The sequence below is a fragment of the Carcharhinus amblyrhynchos genome, chromosome 2 (assembly GCF_965287045.1).
Source record: "Carcharhinus amblyrhynchos chromosome 2, sCarAmb.v2.hapA, whole genome shotgun sequence".
Lineage (NCBI taxonomy): Eukaryota > Metazoa > Chordata > Chondrichthyes > Carcharhiniformes > Carcharhinidae > Carcharhinus > Carcharhinus amblyrhynchos.
The window spans coordinates 136335285-136360804 of NC_137325.1; the positions used below are offsets into that span (position 1 = coordinate 136335285).

The following is a 25520-nucleotide window of genomic DNA, read 5'->3' on the forward strand; positions in this document are numbered from 1 at the left end:
GACATTTTTGAGATTTTAAGTAGTGAAAAAATTACTTAAATGTTGAGTGAAGTGTTAATTGGAACATACGGACTGAAAGTTAGCATTTAAAGAATGAATGGCACTTTAAAAGCTATAATTAGATTATCAAATGCTTTGTCATAAGTGACCCTGGACCAGATAAACATCATCAAATCCTTACAGTACAGGAGGAGGCCATTTGGCCCATTGAGCCTACACCGAAAACAATCTCACCCAGACCCTATCCCCGTAACCCCACATACTTACTCCGCTAATCCCCCAACACCAGAGTCAATGTAGGATGGCCAATCAACCTAATCAGCACATCAAAAGGGAACAGGGAAATATATTTGAACAGGAAGAGCAGGATCCTAAAATCACTGTCATATATCTCAACTGATGAAAGCAGACCAGCTGATTGCTGCTTGAGTGAAGGAAAATTATATAACTCGCATTATGAAGTTTTAAGAAAGTACTGGGTTATTACTTGATTGCTGCAGTCGGTCCCTCTGGTCCATTCAGCATTGAGGCAGGCACTGGATCCCACTTGAAATGCAGACCCCAGTTAAATCCACCCCTCACAATCGGGGAAGAACTGTAGATTAATGTGTCAGCATTGATGATGTCAATCACTGGGCAAACCACTACCTTGCGATTCTGCTTAATTGGAGCCAGAAGCGGTTGTAGCCACATCTCATTCACTTCACAGTGACTGTCAAGAAAAACTAGTACATCTCCTGTCGAAGAGAAATGTTAAAGATTAGATTGGAGAATTGTCCTCTGTTATTAAGATCTTAATACCAAAGGCACACCTCACTTGCTAATTTAGTAATAGAAACTTATAAAGTTATTTGGAACTTCATTAAAAAAGACATCAATTAGCTCACAAATTTTTAACCTTTGGAAGACTCGATTAAGTTAATTCACAGAGATAAAGAGAATCTTACATCACTTAGTCAGGCAGGACAGGAGAAAAGAACATTGACAGTAATTTTCAAACTTGCCACCTGAGCAATAATCTGTTGGAGAAGGTTGCAGAACTCAGCTAACATTTATCACAACAATGGGAAGCAAATTGGCTTGGTTGTGCAACACGCTGATCCACCTGCCCAGTTACCACTGAGGCAGTTCAAAAGGACCCTAGTATCCTGGTTAACGAAACAGTTGTGAAGCTGAGGTTTGCACACATTTGCACTCCGGGAATCTGGTTTATTAGAGCTGTGTATTTGCTAGAGGATCTCCCATTGTGCTCACAGTCCAAAGAAACAATCTCTCAACATCACCCTGGTGTTGTTGCTGACTCAGTGATTTCTCTACTCCCTTTTACATTGTTCAGAACTTTTTTTGTGTCGCTCTCAGACACTTGATTTTCTCTACATCATGGTAGGGATCACAAGACGATCTCTGCCTGTCATCTCATATTACATCATTACAACTTCCCTATTGTCTTTGGTTCATCTCTTGCTCACACTCTCCATCCCAACCCACCATTTCTCTAGCTGTTCCACTATACCATTTCTTTGGCTGACAATCCTTTCTCCTCCCTCTATGACTGATCTCCCTGTTCTGTTTGAAACACCAATGGTTCATTGTGACTAACCCAACATATCACCTTTCTTGGATGAGCACAAGCTCAACATGCCCCCAAACACATCCAGCCTGATAAGTTAGATTATCTCGTCATTAGGAAACTGTTGTTTGTGGAACCTTACTGTGTACAAACTGGCTGCCAAGCTGTTCAATGTTTCCTAGATTACAACAGTAGCTACACTTCAAAAGTATTTAATTAGCTGTAAAATACTCTGGCATATCCTGAGGTTGCAAAAGGTGAATTCTTTCTTAAGGGTGTTACTATAAAGTACTTAGAACACTAACTCATTTCGAGAATTTTAAAATGGTGAACGAGAGTTACCAGGCAAATTAAGCAAGGTGGTCAACTCACTGAAAGCAGGACAGTAGAGTCTGAGCCCAAAGACACTTGCCCACCGGGCATCAGACATGATGGGCAAACGTAGCAAATGGTGAGGGGAGTAAGTTATGAGACCAAGACCAACATCCAAGATCTGCCAAAACTGGAGCAGCAGCATGTGCACAAAAAGAGGACAAATTCGACCTGGCCAATTACTGCCCAGTCTAGTCTTCATCATCAGGGAAGGGATCATCAACAGTGCCATCAAGCAGCACCTGCTCAGGGATGCCCAGTTTGGGTTTCGTCAGGGTCACTCAGCTCCTGACCTCATTACAGCCTTGGTTCAAACATGGACAAAAGACCTGAATTCCAGAGTTGAGGTGAGAGTGACAGCCCTTGACATCAAAGCCACATTTGACCAAGTGTGGCATCTAACGAAACTGGAATCTATGGTTATCAGGGGCAAACTCTCTGCTGGTTGCAGGCATACTTGGCTCACAGGAAGATGGATGTGATTGTGGAGGGTCAGTCACCTCAACTCCAGGACATCTCTGCAGGAATCCTTCAGGATAGTGTCCTAGGTCCAACCATTTTCAGCAACTTCATCAATGGCCTTCCCTCTGTCATAAGGTCAGAAGTGAGGGTGTTCACTGATGATTGCACAATGTTCAGCACCATTCATGATGCCTCAGATACTGAAGCAGTCCACATTCAGATGCAAAAAGATCTGAACAATATCCAGGCTAGGACTGACAAGTGGCAAGTAATATTCATGCCACACAAATGCCAGGCAATGACCATCACCAATAAGACTCGCTTTAACCATCGCTCCTTGACCATCAATAATGTCACCATCACTGAATGCCCCCACTGTCAACATCCTTGGTGTTACCATGGACTGGAAACTCAATTGGACTCACCACAAACACAGCAGCTACAAGAGCGAGTCAGAGGCTAGGAATACAGTGGCGAGTAACTCACTTCCAGACTCCCCAAAGCCTACCCACTTGTCTGAATGGGTGCAGCTCCACAACACTCAAGAATCCTGACACCATCCAGGGCAAAGCATGATTAGCATTACAAACATCTACTCCCTCACCACCGATGCTCAGTAGCAGCAGTGTGTACTATCTACAAGATGCACTGCAGTAATTCACCAAAGATTCTTACACAGCACCTTTCAAACCCATGACCACTCCCATCTAGAAGGACAAGGGCAACAGGTACGTGGGAACACCACCATCTGCAAGTTCCCCTTCAAGTCAATCCCATCCTGACTTGGAAAATATCACCATTCCTTTGTAGTCGCTGGGTCAAAATCCTTAAATTCCCTCCCTAACGGCATTGTGGGTCAACCTACAGTATGTGAACTGTAGCAATTCAAGAAGTCAGCTCACCTTCTGAACAGCGACGAGGGATGGACATTAAATGCTGGCCAGACAGAGATGCCCATGTCCCACGAATGAATGAAATAAAAATATATCATGCCAAAACCACAAACTCGCCTCCTGTACAGCAACTTTTTAGGTGGCACCTTATCAAATGATTTTTGAAAATTCAAATACACCTACTTGTGTATCCATGGGTTCACCTTTAACCACCCTGCTTACTACATTCTCAAAGAACTTGAATAAATTTGTCAAACACAATTTTCCTTTCACAAAATTATGTTGACTCTGCCTTACTGTAGTATGATTTTCTAAATGTCCTGATACTACCTCCTTAATAACTTACATTGCTACAAAATATGTACAAGTCCACAATGAATATGCTGTGAAGAAATTAAGAGGTATATAGAACATAGAATACTACAGCACAAACAGGCCCTTCGGCCCACTAGTTGCGCCGATCACTTCTATACCTACTAAGCCATAGACCTATCTATAACCCCCAATCCCATTAGATCCCATATACTCATCCAGAAGTCTTTTAAAAGACCCCAGCGAGTTCGCCTCCACCACCACTGACGGCAGCCGATTCCACCCACTCACTCACCACCATCTGAGTGAAAAACTTACCTCTAACATCCCCTCTGTACTTGCTTCCCTGCACCTTAAATCTGTGTCCTCTCGTAGCGACCATTTCAGCCCTGGGAAATAGCCTCTGAGAATCCACCCTATCCATTCCTCTCAACATTTTATAAACCTCTATCAGGTCGCCTCTCAACCTTTGTCTCTCTAGCGAGAAGAGTCCCAGCTCCCTCAACCTATCTTCATAAGGCATGCCTCCCAATCCAGGCAACATCCTTGTAAATCTCCTCTGCACCCTTTCAATAGCTTCCACGTCCTTCCTGTAGTGAGGCAACCAGAACTGCGCACAGTACTCCAAGTGGGGTCTGACAAGGGTCTTATAAAGTTGCAGCATTACCTCCCGACTCCTAAACTCAATCCCTCAATTAATGAAGGCCAGTACAGCATACGCCTTCTTAACCACATCCTCCACCTGCGAGGCCGATTTAAGAGTCCTATGGCCCCGGACCCCAAGATCCTTCTGCTCTTCAACACAGCTAAGACTCCTACTCTTGATATTGTATTCCTTCATCCTACTGGTCCTGCCAAAATGGACCACTACACATTTATCTGCGTTGAATTCCATCTGCCACTTCTCCGCCCAGTCTTGCATCCTATCTATGTCCCGCTGCAACTTCTGACATCCCTCCAGACCATCCACAACACCACCAACCTTCGTATCGTCTGCGAACTTACTAACCCATCCCTCCACTTCCTCATCCAGGTCATTTATGAAAATGACAAACAGCAAGGGTCCTAGAACAGATCCCTGGGGCACTCCACTGGTGACTGACCTCCATGCAGAAAAAGACCCATCCACAACCATTCTCTGCCTTCTGCAGGCAGCCAGTTCTGGATCCACAAGGCCAAAGCCCACTGGATCCCACGCCCTCTCACCTTGGATATAATCCAAGGATAACTGCTTTTTTACAGTCGAGTCACTGATTGGGAAAAACTGATAAAGATTAACTTAATTCATACCAGTATAACAAAGCTTTCGCATAGTGCTCACACAATACTGTTTGGAAATTGAAAATCAGATTCATTAGAGTCAGGTCTAATTAACTTAAAACTCTCTTTTCCTTATCCCCACTAAACTGATGACCACCTCTGACATTAGTATACCTTAAAGAAATTTTTTTTTTAATCATGTTCTCTGCAGTTGCAAGCAAACCTTTTCAGTTTTTTTCTCATTGTTGCTGGGCCATCTACTAGAAGTCCTTTTATTGCTACTTCAATGGTTTAATGGCGTTTTGTTTATTTTTATTCTGGGTATTTTATGACCTTGCACTGTGAGAGGAAAGATTGATTGACAAGTCAAAGTCAGGTGATTCCCCCCCAGGGGGGGAAAACCTAAGGTTTCGTTTTCAAGTTTTAGTTGAAAAGAGGGTGGATATCAAGCTGAAAAACAATGTTTTTCTCTCTCTCTCTCTCTCCCTGGTTTTAGGCATTCTACTGTTAGCTGGAAGCAAGGTTCCTGGCCTTCCTGGAGTAGAAAATCAGCTGTTGGTGTTTTGGGAAGCTGCTCTAACTCCAAGCTTATCTGTGTGCCTCAAGAGAGCTGCAGTATTCAACCAACGAACTAAAATCCAGTATCACGTGAGCATTAGCTGTTGCTGTAATAAACTTGTGGCAAAGGTTTTGTTTCTGGGATTTGTTTCATTGGAACAGTATTTAGCTGCTAAGATTTAAACAATACCATGATTGTTTTCTTCTTGTTTGTAATTGATAAAAGTGATTGCTGATTTTCTTTCTATACATGTTAACTGTATACTTAACTAAATCTTATTTGATAAAATTTCCTTGATAGGTCAATTGAATCATAACTTAAGTGAAATATCTCATGCTCACCCTAGCCAAGTTAAAAGTGTAAAACTTATGCTCCAGGCAGAGTTCATAAAACACTTTGAAGTTTCTGACCTGAATTATAACACGCCCAACTTCCCTTTCTGATCCCCGTATTAGCTGACATTAACAGTTCATTCTTTGCTTAGGTTTCTTCCTCTCTTTCAATTCTGCCATCATAATCCTCTGCGTCAATAATTCATCCTTGACTTCTCTTGTGCTTGCAAAGTACTGCCACATCTCCAAACCCGTTTTCCTCTCCAAAGTCTCTGGCGTACTTTAGTCTCATACATCCATGCCTGTCTTTCCGCCATTTCATGTTTAACACTCTACAATCAACTTTCTGCTCTGTCACAATGTTGTACTGGCCCTTCTCAAAGTCACAAACATCATCCTACGTGACTATGGTCAATTATGTACCCTCATCCTTTTCAAGCTGTCTGCAGAATTTGGCACAGGTCACCACACCACTCCTCTCCAGCGCCTTTCCTCCATTTCTGACTGTAACTAACTCCTACCGCTCCTGCAGCATTTCTTTTGGAGTTTCCCAAGGACCTGTCCTTGAGGGGTCCCTCCTATTTCTCATCAACTTCCTAACCCTCAGCAGCATAATTCAAAAACACATCAAATATCATATATATTTATGACAAACAGTTCTACCTCACAAATACATTTTCCGATCCCTCAACTCTGATTAGTTCGGCAGCATGTCTGACATTCAGTTTTGGCAGAAATTTCCAAAAATTTGGGGGTGGCACAGTGTTTAGCAGTGCTGCCTCACAGCTTCAGAGATCTGGGTTTGATTCCCAGCTTGGGTCACTGCCTGTGTGGAGTTTGCACATACTCCCTGTGTCTGCGCAGGTGTCCTCTGGATGCTCTGGTTTCCTCCCACAGTCCAAAGATGTGCAGGTTAGGTGCACTGACCTGCTAAATTGCCCCTTAGTATCCCAGGATGCATAGGTTAGAAGGATTAATGGGATAAATGTGTGGGGTTACAGAGATAAGGCCCGGGTGGGATTGTTTTCAGTGCAGACTGGATGGGCCGAATGCTCTCCTTCTGTAGTGTAGGGTTTCTATGATTCTATGAAATACCAGAAACTCTGTTCCATCGCACTGACTTCAGTCCTCTGCCTGGCAACTGACTGATGCTAAAACAAAATGTTCATAACTCTGCTCTTTCTATATATTTGCATCCAAGGGTTCTGAAAGAAATGGCGGAGGTGATAGTGGATGCCTTGGTGGTTATTTTCCAAACGTCGCTGGATTCCGGGGAAGTGCCGGAAGATTGGAAAACGGCTAATGTTACGCCGTTGTTTAAGAAGGGTGGCAGGCAAAAGGCAGGGAATTATAGGCCGGTTAGTTTAACGTCTGCTGTAGGTAAAATGTTAGAATCCGTCATCAAGGAGGAAATAGCGAGGCAACTTGAGGGGAATTGCTTGATAGAGCAGACGCAGCATGGTTTCATTAAGGGGAAGTCGTGTCTGACAAATTTATTGGAGTTCTATGAGGATGTGTCTAGGGTGGTGGATAGAGGAGAGCTGGTGGATGTGGTCTTTCTGGATTTTCAGAAGGCGTTTGACAAGGTACCTCACAAGAGGTTATTGCAGAAGGTAAGGGGGCATGGAGTTGGGGGGTAGGGTGTTAGCGTGGATAGAGGATTGGCTATCTAATAGGAGGCAGAGAGTGGGGGTCAATGGGTGCTATTTGGATTGGCGGTTGGTAACTAGTGGAGTGCCCCAGGGGTCGGTGCTGGGGCCTCAGCTATTTACCATTTATATAGATGATCTGGAGGAGGGAACCGAGTGTATGGTGTCGAAATTTGCTGATGACACCAAGATTGGTGGAACGGCAAATTGCGCGGACGGTGTGGAGAGTCTGCAGAAGGATCTAGATAGGCTGGGCGAATGGGCCAGGAACTGGCAAATGGAATTTAATGTTGGCAAGTGCGAGGTGGTCCACTTTGGTAGGAATAATGGTAGGAAGGACTATTACTTACGTGGCGAAAAACTGCAGCAGGCAACGGTGCAGAGGGACCTCGGGGTCCTTGTGCATGAGTCACAAAAACCCAGCCTGCAGGTGCAGCAGGTGGTCAGGAAGGCTAATGGGATGCTGGCCTTCATAGCGAGGGGGATTGAATATAAAAGTAGGGAGGTCTTGCTGCAGCTGTATAGGGCACTGGTGAGGCCGCAGCTGGAGTAGTGTGTGCAGTTTTGGTTGCCGCACTTACGCAAGGATATTTTGGCCTTGGAGGGAGTGCAGAGGAGGTTTACTAGGCTGATGCCGGAGTTGAGGGGGTTGAGCTATGAGGAGAGGCTGAATAAACTAGGCTTGTACTCGTTAAAGTTTAGAAGAACGAAGGAGATCTCATTGAGACGTATAAGATGATGAATGGAATGGATAGGATAGAGGTGCAGAGACTCTTCCCGCTCAGAAAGGACAGTAGGACTAGGGGGCACAGCCTCAAGATAAAAGGGGGGTGGTTTAGAACGGAGTTGAGGAGGAACTTCTTCACTCAAAGGGTGGTGAATCTCCAGAATTCTCTGCCCGTTGAGGTGGTGGAGGCTGCCTCGCTAAATATTTTTAAGACGCGGGTTGATGGGTTTTTGATAAGCGAGGGGATTAAGGGTTATGGGGAGAGGGCGGGAAAGTGGAACTGAGCCACGACAGATCAGCCATGATCTTATTGAATGGTGGGGCAGGCTCGAAGGGCTAGGTGGCCTACTCCTGCTCCTATTTCTTATGTTCTTATGAAGCTAAAGTTCTGGCTCCAAATCCACTCCGTCACCAAGGCCCCATACACAAGATTATCCCAATTTTATTTGGATACGTCAATCTGAGATTTGTATTATGCTGAACTAAAGATTAACTATGAAAGTTATAGAGAATTTGAGTGATTTTAAGACACAACAGATTTGATTCTGTATAGCGCAAGAAACAATACTTTCCACTGTATATTAATACTTCTGACAATAATAAATCAAATAAATTCTCAAGTTGAATTTTCTCCCAGATCTTGATGAACATGTTTTAATCAATAAATTATATTCCCAATGACAAATGTTGGAAATCAATGAAACTTTACAATGAAATGTATAACATGTAAGAAGTTGAAATTGATACCTGTTGCATGGGACGCTCCAATCATCCTCCCTCGTATCAATCCCTCGCGCTCAGAATTTCTAACAAGTCTCACTTTTTTAGGGAGGCTGTTCTGAATATACTCCTCCAGTTCACCTTTCAGATTAGCTGACAAAATAAATGAGAAAGCAGAGGCTATTTACAAAGAAGCATGACGAAAGGTCGCAGCTGAAATGACAGATGCTGATCAATGTGCTATGCAAGCCCAGCATTTTGCACCATTGGAATAGATGCTAACCATCAGGCAGCTGGCCACTCATTTGTTTCGACCAGGTGGCCCACTCCATTTTGAGTGCTGACTTGATTTTGTGGAGCCTGATTACAATCTTAAAATGACAATCGGTGATCAACATGCAACTTATGAGTGGGATTTGCATTTTAAGGGAGCTCCATCACCGGACTCAAGGGTTGGCTTGAAGCGGAGTGTAGTGGGGGGAGATGATGTGTGTGGGCGCACGCATGCATGTGTGGCTGTAGTGGAATGATTGCAGAGGCTACAGGAACATGAATGTAAGTCATTTTTGGGGTGCTGGATTCAACTCTGCCAGCCAGAATGCCTCAAAATCCACCCGATTATATCTGTTCACTTATGATCCTGACTTAAGAAGAATTATCAGGTATTAAACTGCCACCAAGATGCAGGAAAGGATGTAAAGAGGTGAAAAACTTCAGGAAGTTTGAACAAGACTCACTGAAATCACTGTTGTCATCCACAAGAATAATTTCATGCAACATGTTTGCTGGAGAGCGATCCAGCACACTCCGAACTGTCCTCAGCAGGGCTGATAAAGCTTCATTATAAAAACAGATAATAATGCTGGCAGAAGGCAAATTGATTGGGTAGCTCTTTTCTTTACACCTGACAACAAAGAGAGAGTCAATTAGAATTGAACACAAATTAATGAATGAATACAGAAACTTTGAAAGCAAAATTGCCTTTGATGAATAATATTTTGCAATTGGTTTTTGTTTTTCTTTTGACAAATGCTGCATTAGGAGGCTGTAATTTGCATCCAAATAAGTTATTGTGCTGTAGTAATATCCTTTTTCATGTGACATTTAAAATAATATGCAGTTGCTATTCCTCCCAGTGACAGGGACAATGGTTTTCTTTATAAAAATTAATTAGATTAGTAGATTTCTTGTGATGTTCCTCATGCTTAGTTAGGGGCCTCTATCACTTCTGTCATCTCCACGTTTTATCTGTCTGTCTTCTTTTTATCTTTCTTCTGTTTATATATTTTTGTTTGAATGTGTAGTGTGGAATGGTATGATAGGTACAGACATTGTGACTGCTGCATCTCTCATCTCTTTCTGCATCAATCACCTCCCCTTTCTTATCCACCTCCCACTGCCATACATTCCCTTCCCACAGTTCCACTCTCGTCTGCTTTCCTAGTGCTTTTCTCTCCATTACAATCAACCTTTGTGAAGTAATTCTTCTAGTTTCATTGCCTATGTCTCCTTCCCATTAAAAATCTTAAAATTCATGTCCCCTATTTAATGGAACGTTTATTGTTTCCCCCAACATTATCATATTGGCCCATCCCAGCTAAATATGCCACCGTCTTTCAACTCCTTCTCTCACTTACTCTACAACCTCAGCCTCATTCTTACTCCCACCGCCCTACCCTATTTAAGGTCACACCCCTTTCCTGTCTTTTTCAACGGTGTGACCCACACTATTCTAGGAGGGATAATCGCCTATGTTCATTTTAATAGCTAATCTTTATGGGTTTGCAAAACAGGTCTGGGCCACTACTTTCTGCTACCACGGTAATTACTTTCAGAAATCCTCACTATATTTCCAAAGTACTATGAATGCTGACATAAGCAATTACAGTGTTTTGGAGGCCAGTGTGTTGTTGGACACCCTGGAGGATGAGGCAATCAGTGGAGAACGATAGTGGCCTGGGATGATTTCCTAAGTCAGTAAAAATTTGAAAACGAGTGCAGGAACGCAGCATGGAAATGGATGAACTAAGTACGCTGGTGGGAAACTTTGGACCTAGACAATGGATGAAATGGCAGGAAAGGGCAGTGGCCTGGAAGAATAGAATATTAGAGAAAGGGAAAGAGACAATCAGCAACAACAAGAAATGCTCATATCTATATAGCACCTTTAGCACAATAAAACTTCATATTCTGCGGCAACGTATGATACCAATTTACATAAGGTAATGTTAGGACAGAGGGCAGGTTTTAAAGGAGGAAAGTGAAGATGCAAAGAGGGATTCCAGAGTTTGGAACCCAGACAACTCTAGGCAGGGCCATCAATGGTGGAATGATTAAAATCAGGGATGCACAGAGGTCAGAAGAGCACAGATATTTTTGAGAAGGTCACAGAGATAGGGGCTGGATGCTCTGCTTCCCTACCAATAGGGTTTGAAGTGAGCAACTTAAATCCAGTGGATACCCAGCTCACCACATAACTGCCCAATTCTGCCACACTGCAATTATATCGGGGGGAGAGTGAATCAGCCTACCAGTGGCAAAACAAGTTAAATGGGCAATTAATTCCTACTCAATATTTTCATCCCACTGTCTGAGATTTAACTGTTGGCAGAAGAGGTCCTTGCCAAGCAGCCAGCCTGGGAGGGTTCCTTCATTCTGGTGACTGAAGAGGGGTGGGGTGGGTTTCCTTAATTAGAGGGGAGGCAGTGGATGAGTTCCACTGTCACTGGATCATAATCCAGAGAACCAGGGTTCGAATCCCACCACTGCAGATGATAAAATTTGAATTCAATAAAAAAAAATCCAGAATTAAAAGTCTAATAATGACCATGAAACCATTGCCAATTCACGTAAAAAACCTATCTGTTCACTAAAGTCCTTTAGGGAAGGAAATGTGTCATCCTTATCTGGTCTGACCTATATGTGACTCCAGATCCATAGCAATATGGTTAGCTCTTAAATGCCCTACGGATGGCCAATAAATGCTGGCCTAGCCCCATCCCATGAAGGAATAGAAAAAAAACTGGACATTTGAGGGTCCCACAAATGGTTTTACATCCCCACTATATTACCCTCTCCACCTTGGCTCTCAATCAGCAGATTACGGAATCACAGTGCAAAGGAGGCCCTTTAGCCCATTAAGTCTGCACGGCATGTGAGAAACAACTGACATACCTACCTAATCTCATTTACCACACTTGGCCCACAGTCTGAAGGATATGATGTGCCAAGTACTCACTCAAGTTCTTTTTAAAGGCTGTGAGTCAACCTGCCTCCACCACTCTCCCAGGCAGCACATTCCAGACTGTCACCACCCTCGAGGTAAAAAGGTTTCCCTCACATCCCCTCTAAACCTTCTGCCCCTCACCTTGAACTTGCGTCCCCTTGTGACTGATCCTTCTACTAAGGGGAACAGCTGCCCCCTATCCACTCTGTCCACGCCCATCATAATTTTGTACACCTCAATCAGGTCGCCTCTTAGTCTTCTCTGCTTTAACAAAAACAACCCAAGCCTACCCAACTTCTCTTCATAACTTAAATGCTCCATTCCAGGCAGCATCCTGGTGAATCTCCTCTGCACCCCTTCGATTGCAATCACATCCTTCTGATAATGTGGTGACCAGAACTGCACACAGTACTCTAGCTGTGGCCTCACCAAAGTTATATACAACTCCAACATGACCTCCCTGCTTCTGTAATCAATGCCTCCATGAATAAACGCAAATGTCCCATATGCCTTTTTAAAATGCCTTTTTACCTGCAGAGATCTAATGACAGACACTCCAAGATCCCTTTCTCCCTCAGAATTTCCTCGTGTCATGCTGTTCATTGAATACTCCCTTGTTAAACTACTCCTTCCAAACTGTATCACCTCACACTTTTCAGGGTTAAATTCCATTGCCACTTATCCACCCATGTGACCATTTGTTTACATCTCCTGCAGCCCAAAACACTCAGACCTATCCCTGCCGGCTTGGAACACGACAAGACACTTAGACATTTTAACCAATTCCTGATCATACCCAACATGCCTCTATTCCGAAATGCTCGAGCTTGCTGTTCACTGAGATGGGACTTCCTGTTTGAAAAGAGTGCAAAATCCCAATTCCAAAATGGCTGCAAGTGTTCCAGTACTCCCCGTGGCAGGTTCCCCCATTCTTCAACAATATTCTAGCCGGGGACAATGCGAGGAATTCAGCCCCTCATATAATACAGCCCATGGATGAGTTGAAGCCATGAACAAATTTGAAAATCAGGATAGGAATTTTTTTGGCTGGCTGCCAATTTAAGACAGCGAGCGGAAGGGTGATAGGGGAACAGGACTAGGTGCAATTTAACACACTGCCAACACTATTTTGGATCATCTCAAATTTATAGGGAGTAGAATGTGGGAGGCCAGCCAGGTGTGGTCAAACCTAGAAGTAACTAAGACACGCACTAGGGTTCCATCAGCAGATCAGCTGAGACTGGGTTAATGTCAGGCGATGATATGGAGGTGGAAAAAGATGGTCTGAGAGATGGCATAAATATGTGGTCAGAAGCTCACTTCAGTCAACTGTGATACCAAAAGTTGCAAATTAAAAGATTAATCTCAGACTGCTGCCATGGAGAGGGATGGAATCAGTTGCTAGAGAACGAAAGAAATTCTGCACATCCAGTGCATAACTCAGCAACAGTAGGGAGTTGATAGAGGAAGGGTTGAGATGAAACTGGTTGTTGTTAGCACACATGTGAAAACACTGTGCTTTCAGATGATGTTGCCAAAATGCAGCATCTAGATGAAAAACAGGAGGGGCCCAAGGATAGACAAGTGGCAACAGTGCAGGAGCAAGAAGAGACGTCACTGCAAGTGATTCTCTGGCTATGATTAGTAAGCTTAGAATGAAAAAGGTGATAGCGGTCCTACTTAGTTGAACGATAGTAGAGAGGAAAATGGTGTGGTCAAACAAATCAAAAGCATCAGGCAGGTTAAGAAGCTCGTGGTGGGGGGGATTTTATCTTTTCTCACAGTCCCACAGGAGGTAATTTGTGACTTTGATAATCGGTGTTCCTGAGGCAGTGAACCATGCCAGGGAATTGTGCTGGCACAGTGGGACAGTGGTTAGCACTGCTGCCTCACAGCGCCGGGGAACCAGGTTAAATTCCTGGCTTGGATCACTGTCTGTGCAGAATTTATTTAAAGTTTATTTATTAGTCATAAGTCAGTTTGAGGGAGAATTTAGCATGGCTAATGCACCTAAGCAATGTCTGCATGATCTCCCTGTGTCTGCATGGGTTTCCTTTCCACAGCCCGAAAGACGTGCAAGCTAGGTGCATTTTAAACAAATTTACATTCCTTTGAAGGGCACAATTTCAGCAGAAAAATGATCCAACCATCACGAACAAGAGGAGTAAAGGATTGAATTACATCAAACGAATTAGATCCTTGGGCCCCTCCTCTAACCAAACAAAATGTTGGCGAGACAACCACAAGCAAGGGAAAGGTGAGTTCAGATTCTTTCATCCTTGTACATGTATAGGGGCAATATGGCAGTTAGGGCAGTAACGTTCCTCCTGCCAGATGTGGGAAATTAGGGAGCAATCTAGTCTCCCTGACAACTTTGTCTGCAGGAAGTGTGTCCAGCTGCAGCTCCTCACAGACCGCACCGTACAGTTGGAGTGGCAGGTGAATGCACTGCAGAGCATACAGGAGGCAGAGCATGATAGAAACTAGTTACAGGGAGGTTGTCACACCACAGGTTCATTCAGGTAGATGGGTGACTACCAGGAGAGGCAGGCAGGTAGTGCAGGAATCTCCAGTGGCTATTCTCTTTCAAACAGGTATACCATTCTGGATACTGTTGAAGGGGATAGCCTGTCGGGGGAGATACCAGCAGCAGCCAGATCTGTGACACCGCACCTGGTTCTGCTGTAGAGCAGGATTGGGTGAAGAGCAAGCGAACAGTAGTAATAGGGCACTCGCTAGTTTGAGTCACAATCTGTGGCCACAATCGCCTCCCTAGTACCAGGTTCAAGGATGTCTCTGAGCAATTGCAGGACATTCATAAAGTGGGGGGAGAGTGAGCAGCCAGAGGTTGTGGTACACACTGGTACCAACGATAAAGGTTGGAAAAGGGATGAGGTCCTGAAGTGTGAATATAGAAAGTTAGGCAGAAGGCTAAAGTGCAGGACCTCAGAGGTAGTAATTTCAGGACTATTAGCAGTGTCATGTGCTAGTGAGAGGAGGAATTGGAAGATTAGGCAGATGAATGCGTGGCTTGAGAACTGATGTGGGGGGCAGAGATTTAGATTTTTGGATCATTGGGATCTTTTCTGGGGAAGGGGTGACCTGTTCAAGAGGGATGGGTTGCACCCGAACTGGAGGGTGACTAACATCCTGGCAGGGAGATCTGCTAGAGCCACTTGGGAGGGTTTAAACTTGTTTGGCAGGGGGATGGGATCCAAAGCAATAGGGAGGCAGAAGAGAAGTTTGAGGACAGTACAGAAATAAAAGAGAGCACATTTAGTAGTAAAGGCAGTGTCAGTAATCCTAGTACCAGACAAATCAGGCAAAAGAAAGACAGAGAGCAAGGAAAGTCCAGATTAAACTACGTTTATTTCAATGCAAGAGGCTGATGGGCAAGGCAGATGAATTCGAGGCATGGATGGGTATGTGGAACTAGATATTATAGCTATCATTGAAACATGGCTAAGGGAGGAACAGGACTGGCAGTTCAATGTTCCAGGGTATAGATGCTATAGGAAAGATAAAACAAGAGGTAAGAGAAGAGGGGGAGTTGCATTTTTGACTAGGGAAAACATCATGGTCATACTGAGAGGGGATATATCCGAGGGTTCGGCTACTGAGTCTATATGAACATAAGAACATAAGAACATAAGAAATAGGAGCAGGAGTAGGCCATCTGGCCCTTCGAGCATGCCCCGCCATTCAATAAGATCATGGCTGATCTGTCATGGCTCAGTTCCACTTTCCCGCCCTCTCCCCATAACCCTTAATCCCCTCTCTTATCAAAAACCCATCAACCTGCTTCTTAAAAATATTTAGCGAGGCAGCCTCCACCACTTCAACGGGCAGAGAATTCCAGAGATTCACCACCCTTTGAGTGAAGAAGTTCCTCCTCAACTCCGTTCTAAACCGCGCCCCCTTTATCTTGAGGCTGTGCCCCCTAGTCCTACTGTCTTTTTTGAGCGGGAAGAGTCTCTCCACCTCTATCCTATCCATCCCATTCATCATCTTATACGTCTCAATGAGATCTCCCCTCATTCTTCTAAACTCCAACGAGTACAAGCCTAGTTTATTCAGCCTCTCCTCATAGCTCAACCCCCTCAACTCCGGTATCAGCCTAGTAAACCTCCTCTGCACTCCCTCCAAGGCCAGAATATCCTTGCGCAGGTGCGGCGCCCAAAACTGCACACAGTACTCCAGCTGCGGCCTCACCAATGCCCTATACAGCTGCAGCAAGACCTCCCTACTTTTATATTCAATCCCCCTCGCTATGAAGGCCAGCATCCCATTCGCCTTCCTGACCACCTGCTGCACCTGCAGGCTGGGTTTTTGCGACTCATGCACAAGGACCCCGAGGTCCCTCTGCACCGTCGCCTGCTGCAGTTTTTCACCACGTAAGTAATAGTCCTTCCTACCATTCTTCCTACCAAAGTGGACCACCTCACACTTGCCAACATTAAATTCCATTTGCCATTTCCTGGCCCATTCGCCCAGCCTATCTAGATCCTTCTGCAGACTCTCCACACCCTCCGCACAATTTGCCTTTCCCCCAGTCTTGGTGTCATCAGCAAATTTCGACACCCTACACTCGGTTCCCTCCTCCAGATCATCTATATAAATGGTAAATAGCTGAGGCCCCAGCACCGACCCCTGGGGCACCCCACTAGTCACCAACCGCCAATCCGAATAGCACCCATTGACCCCCACTCTCTGCCTCCTATTTGACAACCAATCCTCTATCCACGCTAACACCCTACCCCCAACTCCATGTCCTCTGACCTTCTGCAGTAACCTCTTGTGAGGTACCTTATCAAACGCCTTCTGAAAATCCAGAAAGACCACATCCACCGGCTCTCCTCTATCCACCGCCCTAGACACATCCTCATAGAACTCCAGTAAATTTGTTCAGTAAATATGGGTAGAACTGAGAAATAAGAAGGGGGAAATCACTTTGGTTGGGTTGTAAGAACACAAGAACAAGGAGCAGGAGTAGGCCATCTAGTCCCTCAAGCCTGTTCCACCATTCAATAAGATCATGGCTGATCTTTTCATGGACTCAGCTCCACTCACCCACCCGCTCACCTTAATTCCTTTACTGTTCAAAAATGTACCTAACCTTGCCTTAAAAACATTCAATGAGGTAACCTCAACTGCTTCACTGGGCAGGGAATTCCAAAGATTCACAACTCTTTGTGTGAAGATGTTCCTCCTCAGCTCAGTCCTAAATCTGCTACCCTTTATTTTAAGGTTATGCCCACTAGTTCTAGTTTCACCCACCAGTGGAAACAACTTCCCTGCTTCTATCTTATTTATTCCCTTCATAATCTTGTACGATAGATCTCCAAATAGTTGGCGGAAAATTGAGGAGCAAATATGTAAGGAGATTACAGATAGCTCCAAGAAAAATAGGGTGATAATAGTAGGAGATTTTAACTTTCCCAACTATGGGACAGCTATAGTATTAGAGGGTTGGATGGAGAGAAATTTGTTGACTGTATTCAGGAGGAATTTCTCATTCAATATGAGGATGGCCAATTAGAGAGGGGGCAAAACTTGACCTCCTCTTGGGAAATAAGGAATGGCAGGTGACAGAAGTGTTAGTGAGGGATCACTTTGGGACCAGTGACCATAATTCTGTTAGTTTTAAGATAGTCATGGAGAATGATAGGTCTGGCCCAAAAATTAAAATTCTAAATTGGGGCAAAGCCAATTTTGATGGTATAAGAACATAAGAACATAAGAAATAGGAGCAGGAGTAGGCCATCTAGCCCTTCGAGCCTGCCCCGCCATTCAATAAGATCATGGCTGATCTGTCGTGGCTCAGTTCCACATTCCCGCCCTCTCCCCATAACCCTTAATCCCCTCGCTTATCAAAAACCCATCAGCCCGCGTCTTAAAAATATTTAGCGAGGCAGCCTCCACCACTTCAACGGGCAGAGAATTCCAGAGATTCACCACCCTTTGAGTGAAGAAGTTCCTCCTCAACTCCGTTCTAAACCACCCCCCCTTTATCTTGAGGCTGTGCCCCCTAGTCCTACTATCCTTTCTGCGCGGGAAGAGTCTCTCCACCTCTATCCTATCCATCCCATTCATCATCTTATACATCTCAATGAGATCTCCCCTCATTCTTCTAAACTCTAACGAGTACAAGCCTAGTTTATTCAGCGTCTCCTCATAGCTCATTGGGGGAGTCTGCGGGAAGGTGAAGGGGCATCTGGTAAGTGGGAGGCTTTCAAAAATGTCTTAACCAGGGTTCAGGGTAAGCACATTCCTCTTACACTGAAAGGCAAGGCTGGCAGAAGTAGGGAATCCTGGATGACTTGGGATATTGAAGCTCTGGTCAAGAAGAAGAAAGAGGCACATGACATGCATAGGCAGCTGGGATCAAGTGAATCCCTTGAAGAATACAGGGGGTGTAGGAGTAGAGTTAAGAGAGAATTAAGTTTAATTAAGATGAATGCGAATTGATGCACTTTGGTAGATTGAACCAGGGTACGACTTACTCAGTTAATGGTAGGGCGTTAGAGAGAGTTACAGAACAAAGAGATCTAGGATACATGTTCATAGCTCCTTGAAAGTGAAGCCACAGGTGGACAGAATGGTGAAGGCATTCAACATGCTTGGTTTCACCTGTCAGAACATTGAATACAGGAGTTGGCACATCTTGTGAAGTTGTACAAGACATTGGTATGGCTACAATTGGAATACTGTGTACAGTTCTGGTCACCCGATTACAGAAAAGATATTATTAAACTAGAAAGAGTGCTGAAGAGATTTGCTAGGATGCTACTGGGACTTGATGGTTTGAGTTATAAGGAGAGGCTGGATAGACTAGGACTTTTTTCTCTGGAGCATAGAAGGCTGAGTGGTGATTTTATAGAAGTCCATAAAATACTGAGGGGCACAGATCAGCTAGATAGTCAGTATCTTTTCCCAGAGGTAGGGGAGTCTAAAACTAGAGGGCATAGGTTTAAGGTGAGAGGGGAGAGATACAAAAGTGTCCAGAGGGGCAATTTCTTCATACAAAGGGTGGTGAGTGTCTGGGACAAGCTGCCAGAGGTAGTAGTAGAGGCAGGTACAATTTTGTCTTTTAAAAAAACACTTAGATAGTTACATGGGTAAGTGGGGTATAGAGGGATACAGGCCAAATGCAGACAATTGGGATTAGTTTAGGGGGTTTAAAGAAAAGGGCAGCATGGACAAATTGGGCCGAAAGGCCTATTTCCATGCTGTAAACCTCTATGACTCTAAGAGCCCTAAAAAGTTGCCAAAATAAGTTCTAATGCCTGAGGGCTGGGAGATATTTAGATTTCAGCAAAAAACTGCTAAAGGAAAAGAAAGTAAAATGTGAAAGTAAGCTAGCGAGAAACATAAAAATAGAGCTTCTATCAATATGTAAAAAAAGGGTTAACAAAGGCAAATGTGAACCCATTACAAGCAGAGGCAGGAGAATTTGTCATGGGGAAATACAAAAATGGCAGAGAAACTAAACTAATATTCCTGGTCAGTACCTTCCAACCATTCACGTGACCAGGATCTTCCAGTCCCACCATTAGTGTACCTCTGCTCACTCGTTTCTCAGCAGTGAGAGGTGCCTTCAACAGGAAATCCATTGATAATAGCAGGACCAGAAGATCCCACCACCAGCCAATGGCAGGCTGCCTCTGCTGTGCAAAAATACATGGTGTGTTGTACGGAAAATCCCGCCCATAGTATCTGTTCTCATGGAGAGGTGACTAGTGAAATTGAGAACTTGTACAAAATTAGTATTAGTGAAAAAAGTCATATTAGATAAATTAATAGGACTGAAAGTTTATAAATCCCCTCGGGCTGATTATCTACATCCAAGAGTGTTGAAAGAACTGGCTATAGGGATAATGGACGCATTGGTGGTCATCTTCCAAAATTCTACAGGTTCTGGGATATTCCCTGCAGATTGGAGAATGGAAAATATAACACCACTTTTTAAAAAAGGAGGGAAGAAAGAAAATGGTGATCTCATTGAGAGCAAAATTCTTACAAGGCTCTACAAGGATAGATGCAGAAAGAATGTTCCCCTGGCTGGGGATTCAGTCAATGTTTCAGAATAAGAGGCAGGTTATTTAGGACTGAGATGAGGAAGAATTTTTTAACTTGGGAGGGTGTTGAATTTTTGGAATTCTTTATTGCAAAGGGCTGTGGAGGCTCCATCTTTGAGAATTATGGCTAGATTTCCAGTAAGTAAAGACATCATGGGATATCGGGATAGTGCGAGAAAGTATTGTTGAGTTAAAAGATGAGCCATGATCCAGTTGAATGACGAAGCAGACTCAAGGGACTGGGTGGCCTTCTAGTGTTCCTATTTCTTATGTTTCTATTTCCCACGAATCAGAACTTGAATAACTATGACTTGCATCAAATTGTCATTACATGGGAATTGGTGTGAGGGGAAAATAATCATTATTTTTGCGTTATATACAGCAGAGTTGGGTTATCTCACAGTGTGGTATCACTCCTGGAAATTGCAACCCTGGGATTTTTCTCAATGCCTAAAACTGTGACCAAAGTCCAGGCTAATTTAAAATAAAAACAGAAAGTGCTGGAAAAACTTAGCATGTCTGGCAGCATCTGTGGACACAGTAAGAAGTCTCAACATCTGATTGAAGTCCAACAGGTTTATTTGTTAGCAAATGCCACTAGCTTTCGGGGCTTTGCCCCTTCGTCAGGTGAGTGGGGAGTTCTGATCACAAATAGGGCATATAAAGGCATGCACTCAGTTTATAGAATACTGATAAGAATGCAAGTCTTTACTAATCAAGTCTTAAAGGTGCAGACAATGTGAATGGAGATAGCATTAAGAATAGGTTAAACAGATATGTAGTATTGTCTCCAGACAGGACAGTAAGTGAGATGTTTCAACCCAGGCAAGTCATGGGGGTTACAAATAGTGTGACATGAACCCAAGATCCCGGATGAGGCCGTCCTCACGTGTGCAGAACTTGGCTATCAGTTTCTGCTCAGGACTCTGTGCTGTCGTATGTTGTGAAGGCGCCTTGGAGAACATTTACCCAAAGATCAGAGGCCAAACGCCCATGACCGCTGAAGTGTTCACCAACAGGAAGAGAACACTCTTGCCTGGTGATTGTCGAGCGGTGTCCAATCATTTGTTGTCATAGCGTCTGCATGGTTTCCCCAATGTACCATGCCTCGGGACATCCTTTCCTGCAGCGTATCAGATAAAGAACGTTGGCCGAGTTGCAAGAGTATGTACCGTGTACCTGGTGGATGGTGTTCTCACGTGAGATGATGCCATCCGTGTCAATGATCCTGCATGTCTTGCAGAGGTTGCTATGGCAGGGTTGTGTGGTGTCGAGGCCAAATTCGCACCTCAAAATGCCAACATCTTCATGCATGGGCTCGAACAAGACTTCTTCATCACACAGGAGCTTCAACCGATGCTATACACTAGATACATCGATGACAGTTTCTTCCTTTGGACTCATGGTGAACAATCATATGATGACATCAACAAGTTCCATCCCACCATCAGGCTCACCATGGACTATTCTCCAGAATTGGTTGCATTCTTGGACACACGCATCCCCATTAAGGACGGTCACCTCAGCATCTCACTGTACTGCAAGCCCACGGATAACCTCACGATGCTCCACTTCTCCAGCTTCCACCGTAAACATGTTAAAAAAGCCATCCCCTACAAACAAGCCCTCCATATACACAGGATCTGCTCAGATGAGGAGGATCGCAACAGACATCTCCAGACACTGAAAGATGCCCTCATAGGAACAGGATATGGCACTCGACCTTTGGATTGACAGTTCCGATGCACCACAGCGAAAAACTACACCGACCTCCTCAGAAGACAAACATGGGACACGGTGCACAGAATACCCTTCATCATCCAGTATTTCCCCGGAGCAGAGAAGCTACAACAGCTTCTCCAGAGTCTTCAACATATCATTGATGAAGATGGCCATCTCGCTAAGGCCATCCGCACACCCCCCACTTCTTGCCTTCAAACAACCGCGAAACCTCAAACAGACCATTGTCCGCAGCAAACTACCCAGCCTTCAGGAGAACAGTGACCATGACACCACACAACCCTGCCACAGCAACCTCTGCATGACATGCCAGATCATCAACACAGATGCCATCATCTCACATGAGAGCACCATCCACCAGGTACACGGTACATACTTTTGCAACTTGGCCAATGTTGTCCACCTGATGCGCTGCAGGAAAGGAAAGGATGTCCTGAGATATGGTACATTGGGGAGATCATGCACACACTACGACAACAGATGATTGAACAATCACCAGGCAAGACTGTTCTCTTGCTGTTGACGAACCCTTCAGCAGTCACGGGCATTTGGCCTCTGATCTTCGAGTAAACGTTCTCCAAGGTGGCCTTCATGACATATGACAGCGCAGAGTCGCTGAGCAGAAACGGATAGCCGAGTTCCGCACATGAGGATGGCCTCAACCGGGATCTTGGGTTCATATCACACTATTTGTAACTCCCATGACTTGCCTGGGCTTGCAACATCTCACTTACTGTCCTGTCTGGAGACAGTACACATCTCTTTAATCTATTCTTAATGCTATCTCCACTCACATTGTCTGCACCTTTAAGACTTGATTAGCTGTAATTGCATTCTAATCAGCATTCTGGAAACTGTGTGTGTGCCTTTATATGCCCTGATTGTGATCAGAACTCCCCACTCACCTGACGAAGGGGCAAAGCCCCAAAAGCTAGTGGTGTTTGCTAACAAATAAACCTATTGGACTTTAACCTGATGTTGTGAGACTTCTTTTTGTGTTTACTCCAGTCCAACACCAGCATCTCCACAGCATCTGTGGTGACAAAAAGAGCTAATGCATTATGATAAAACGCTGCCGAACTTACATATCCACTTCTGCACAATAAAGTCATTTGCATTTATATAGTACGCAGCCAAATTGTCCAAGGGCCTTCATAGTTGGGGGTCAGACTTGAACAAGAGGTCTGCAAGAAGATGGCTGAAGATACTGTCAAACAGTTAAGGAGAATTTTGAAGGTAAAGAAGAAAGCAATATGGGAAAGGATGGATGAAAATTCATTGACAGAGCAGAGGGAGGAGGGATGTTTAACATACAACAGAAACGGCTTGAGATGCAGGCTTGGACATTGACTCGAGGAGATTACAAAGGTGGAGATGTTTCAGAATGAATGTTTTGAAACTGATGCGAATGCAGGTTGCCAAGGATTCGAGTGGTAAGGTGAACAGAAATGCGTATGGTATTGCGTGCGAGAAGACTTATAATGAGTAGAGGTAAAAGTAGAGGTCAAAAGCCAACAAGGAGGACAATATTAAAATCACATCTGACGGTGATGAAGATGTGGTGACATCTTTGGAATTTAGTATTCATACACACTCATAGGTGCAAGTGGAAATGCATCTTTAAATCAGGTGACAACCAAAATTTAGGAACTTGCTTTGGGTCTCTGGTATCAGGGATGTCTCTGCTGGAGCCCAAACGATTACTGATAAGCACATTGAAAGCATGTTTCTGGTACCCGGCATTCCGAATTTGTTGATCTACTTCATTGAAAATCATACCTGGAAGAAAAATGTTTTTATTAAAATAAGTACATCAGAACATTTATATTAACACATCAGCAAAACGGGAAAACTCAATGACAGCGACAGGGCTGGAAGAACTTGCCACCGGTCAATGGCGGGTCGATTGCAGTCCTGCAAAGCATGCCATGAGGGAGCAGAAAATCCTATCCATTGAGTAGGGATAAAGATAACAGTTTCTGAATGACGGGATGTGATCTGTTCCCCAGGAATATTGGGGCCTCAGCATTTCAGCAGAGATATTACTACCTTGTCTATAGGAATAGAGATTTATATCCATATGCTGTGATGACATTTTAGAGGTAATGTTTAATTCTGGAAAGATTAATGTTTAACTGTTGTAAATGCAACTAAAATAGGCTAGAGTTTATTACACTCAGAAAATTGGGGCCATGCTGACTAAACGAGTTAACAGCTAAACAGATGAGGCCGTACAACAGCAGGTGAGCTTTTTCAACTGGGGAGCCTGAGGTGTGATGTCGACACTGGTTACAATGAAGTGAAATCCAACGAGATGTTTTGATTTGAGAGTAAGAGCTAAATTAGTTTAAAAGCAATGAACTCTGAAAGGCTACATCATCATGGAGCTTTTGTGTCATACAAAAGCCAGGCAATGACTAATACCAACAAGACAGACTCCCATCATTCCCCCTTAACATTCAATGGCATTACCAATGCTGATTTCCCCACTATAAACATCTTGGGGATTAACAATTGGACAAGCTCTTGCACCCACAGTATTTATATGGCTCGTCCAATTCAGCTTTCGATCAATGTTAATCCCCAGGATATTGATATTCTTGAAATTCTACCAAGAGTAACTCACCTCCTAAATCCCCAAAGCCTGTCCACTAACTACAAGACACAAAGAATGTGATAGAATACTCTCCACTTGCTTGTAAAAGTACATCCCCAACAACACTCAAGAAGATGGGCATCAACCAGAATAAAGAAACCAACTTGATTGGCACCCCCTCTACCACCAACGCACAGTGGCAGCAGTATATACCATTTACAAGGTACACTGCAGCAACTCACCAAGGTTCGGTGAACAGCACCTTTCAAGCCCACATCCTCTACAATCTGGAAGGACATGGGCAGCTGATTCATGGGAACACCATCGCTTGTAGGTTTTCTTCCAAGTCACACACTATACTGACCTGGAACTATATTGCTATTCTTCCACTGCTGCTGAGTCAAAATCTTGGAATTCCTAACAGACCTGTGGGTGTCCCTGCAGCACATGGACTGCAGCAGTTTAAGAAGGTAGTTTACCACCATTTTCATTAGAAATGGGAAATAAATGCTGGCTATGCAAGGAATACCCATATCCTGTCAAAAGAATAAAAATAAAGAATGTGTTCTGGTTTCAGCTTATCATATTGTTCTGCAGCAGGGATAGAGGCTATATTGAAATGGTTCAGGATTACCAGGTTCCAGGCAATTATAGGGCTCAGTGCACTCCCCTGTTCTTCTTCAAAATGGTATCTTTCACATCCACTTGAGCTGGCAGACAGGGCCTTAATTAATCCTTCACTCAAATAATGATGTCCATGACTGTGCAGCAGTATTGGACTGGAGTATCAGCTGAAGATGCCATAGTGGAACTTGAACCTACAATCTTCTGACTCACAGGGGACCATGGCTGATCCCTAGCTAAATTTTGATTTCATCTCAGCTATTTGAAGAACAAATTTCTTCCAGCATCCAATAAAGTACAAAACCAAAAGGCTACAAATGTTAAATCCTTGGAAATAAAGATAGAAAATGCTGGAAATACTCAGCATGCCAGACAGCATCTGTGAAGAGAAAGACGGAGT

General features: G+C 44.0%; 1 protein-coding gene across 4 annotated transcripts in view; it reads right to left on the reverse strand.

Annotated features, from left to right (window-relative positions):
- galnt11 (UDP-N-acetyl-alpha-D-galactosamine:polypeptide N-acetylgalactosaminyltransferase 11 (GalNAc-T11)) overlaps nt 1-25520 on the reverse strand; it is a 103362-nt gene that overhangs the window by 36926 nt on the left and 40916 nt on the right. For all 4 annotated transcript variants that reach the window (XM_080213102.1, XM_080213076.1, XM_080213085.1 and 1 more), the window contains exons 3-6: nt 23556-23679; nt 9594-9760; nt 8884-9009; nt 488-737 (exon numbers count right to left, since the gene is read on the reverse strand). In XM_080213102.1, coding sequence (XP_080069228.1) covers nt 488-737; nt 8884-9009; nt 9594-9760; nt 23556-23679 — 667 coding nt within the window. The remainder of the gene's footprint in view (nt 1-487; nt 738-8883; nt 9010-9593; nt 9761-23555; nt 23680-25520) is intronic.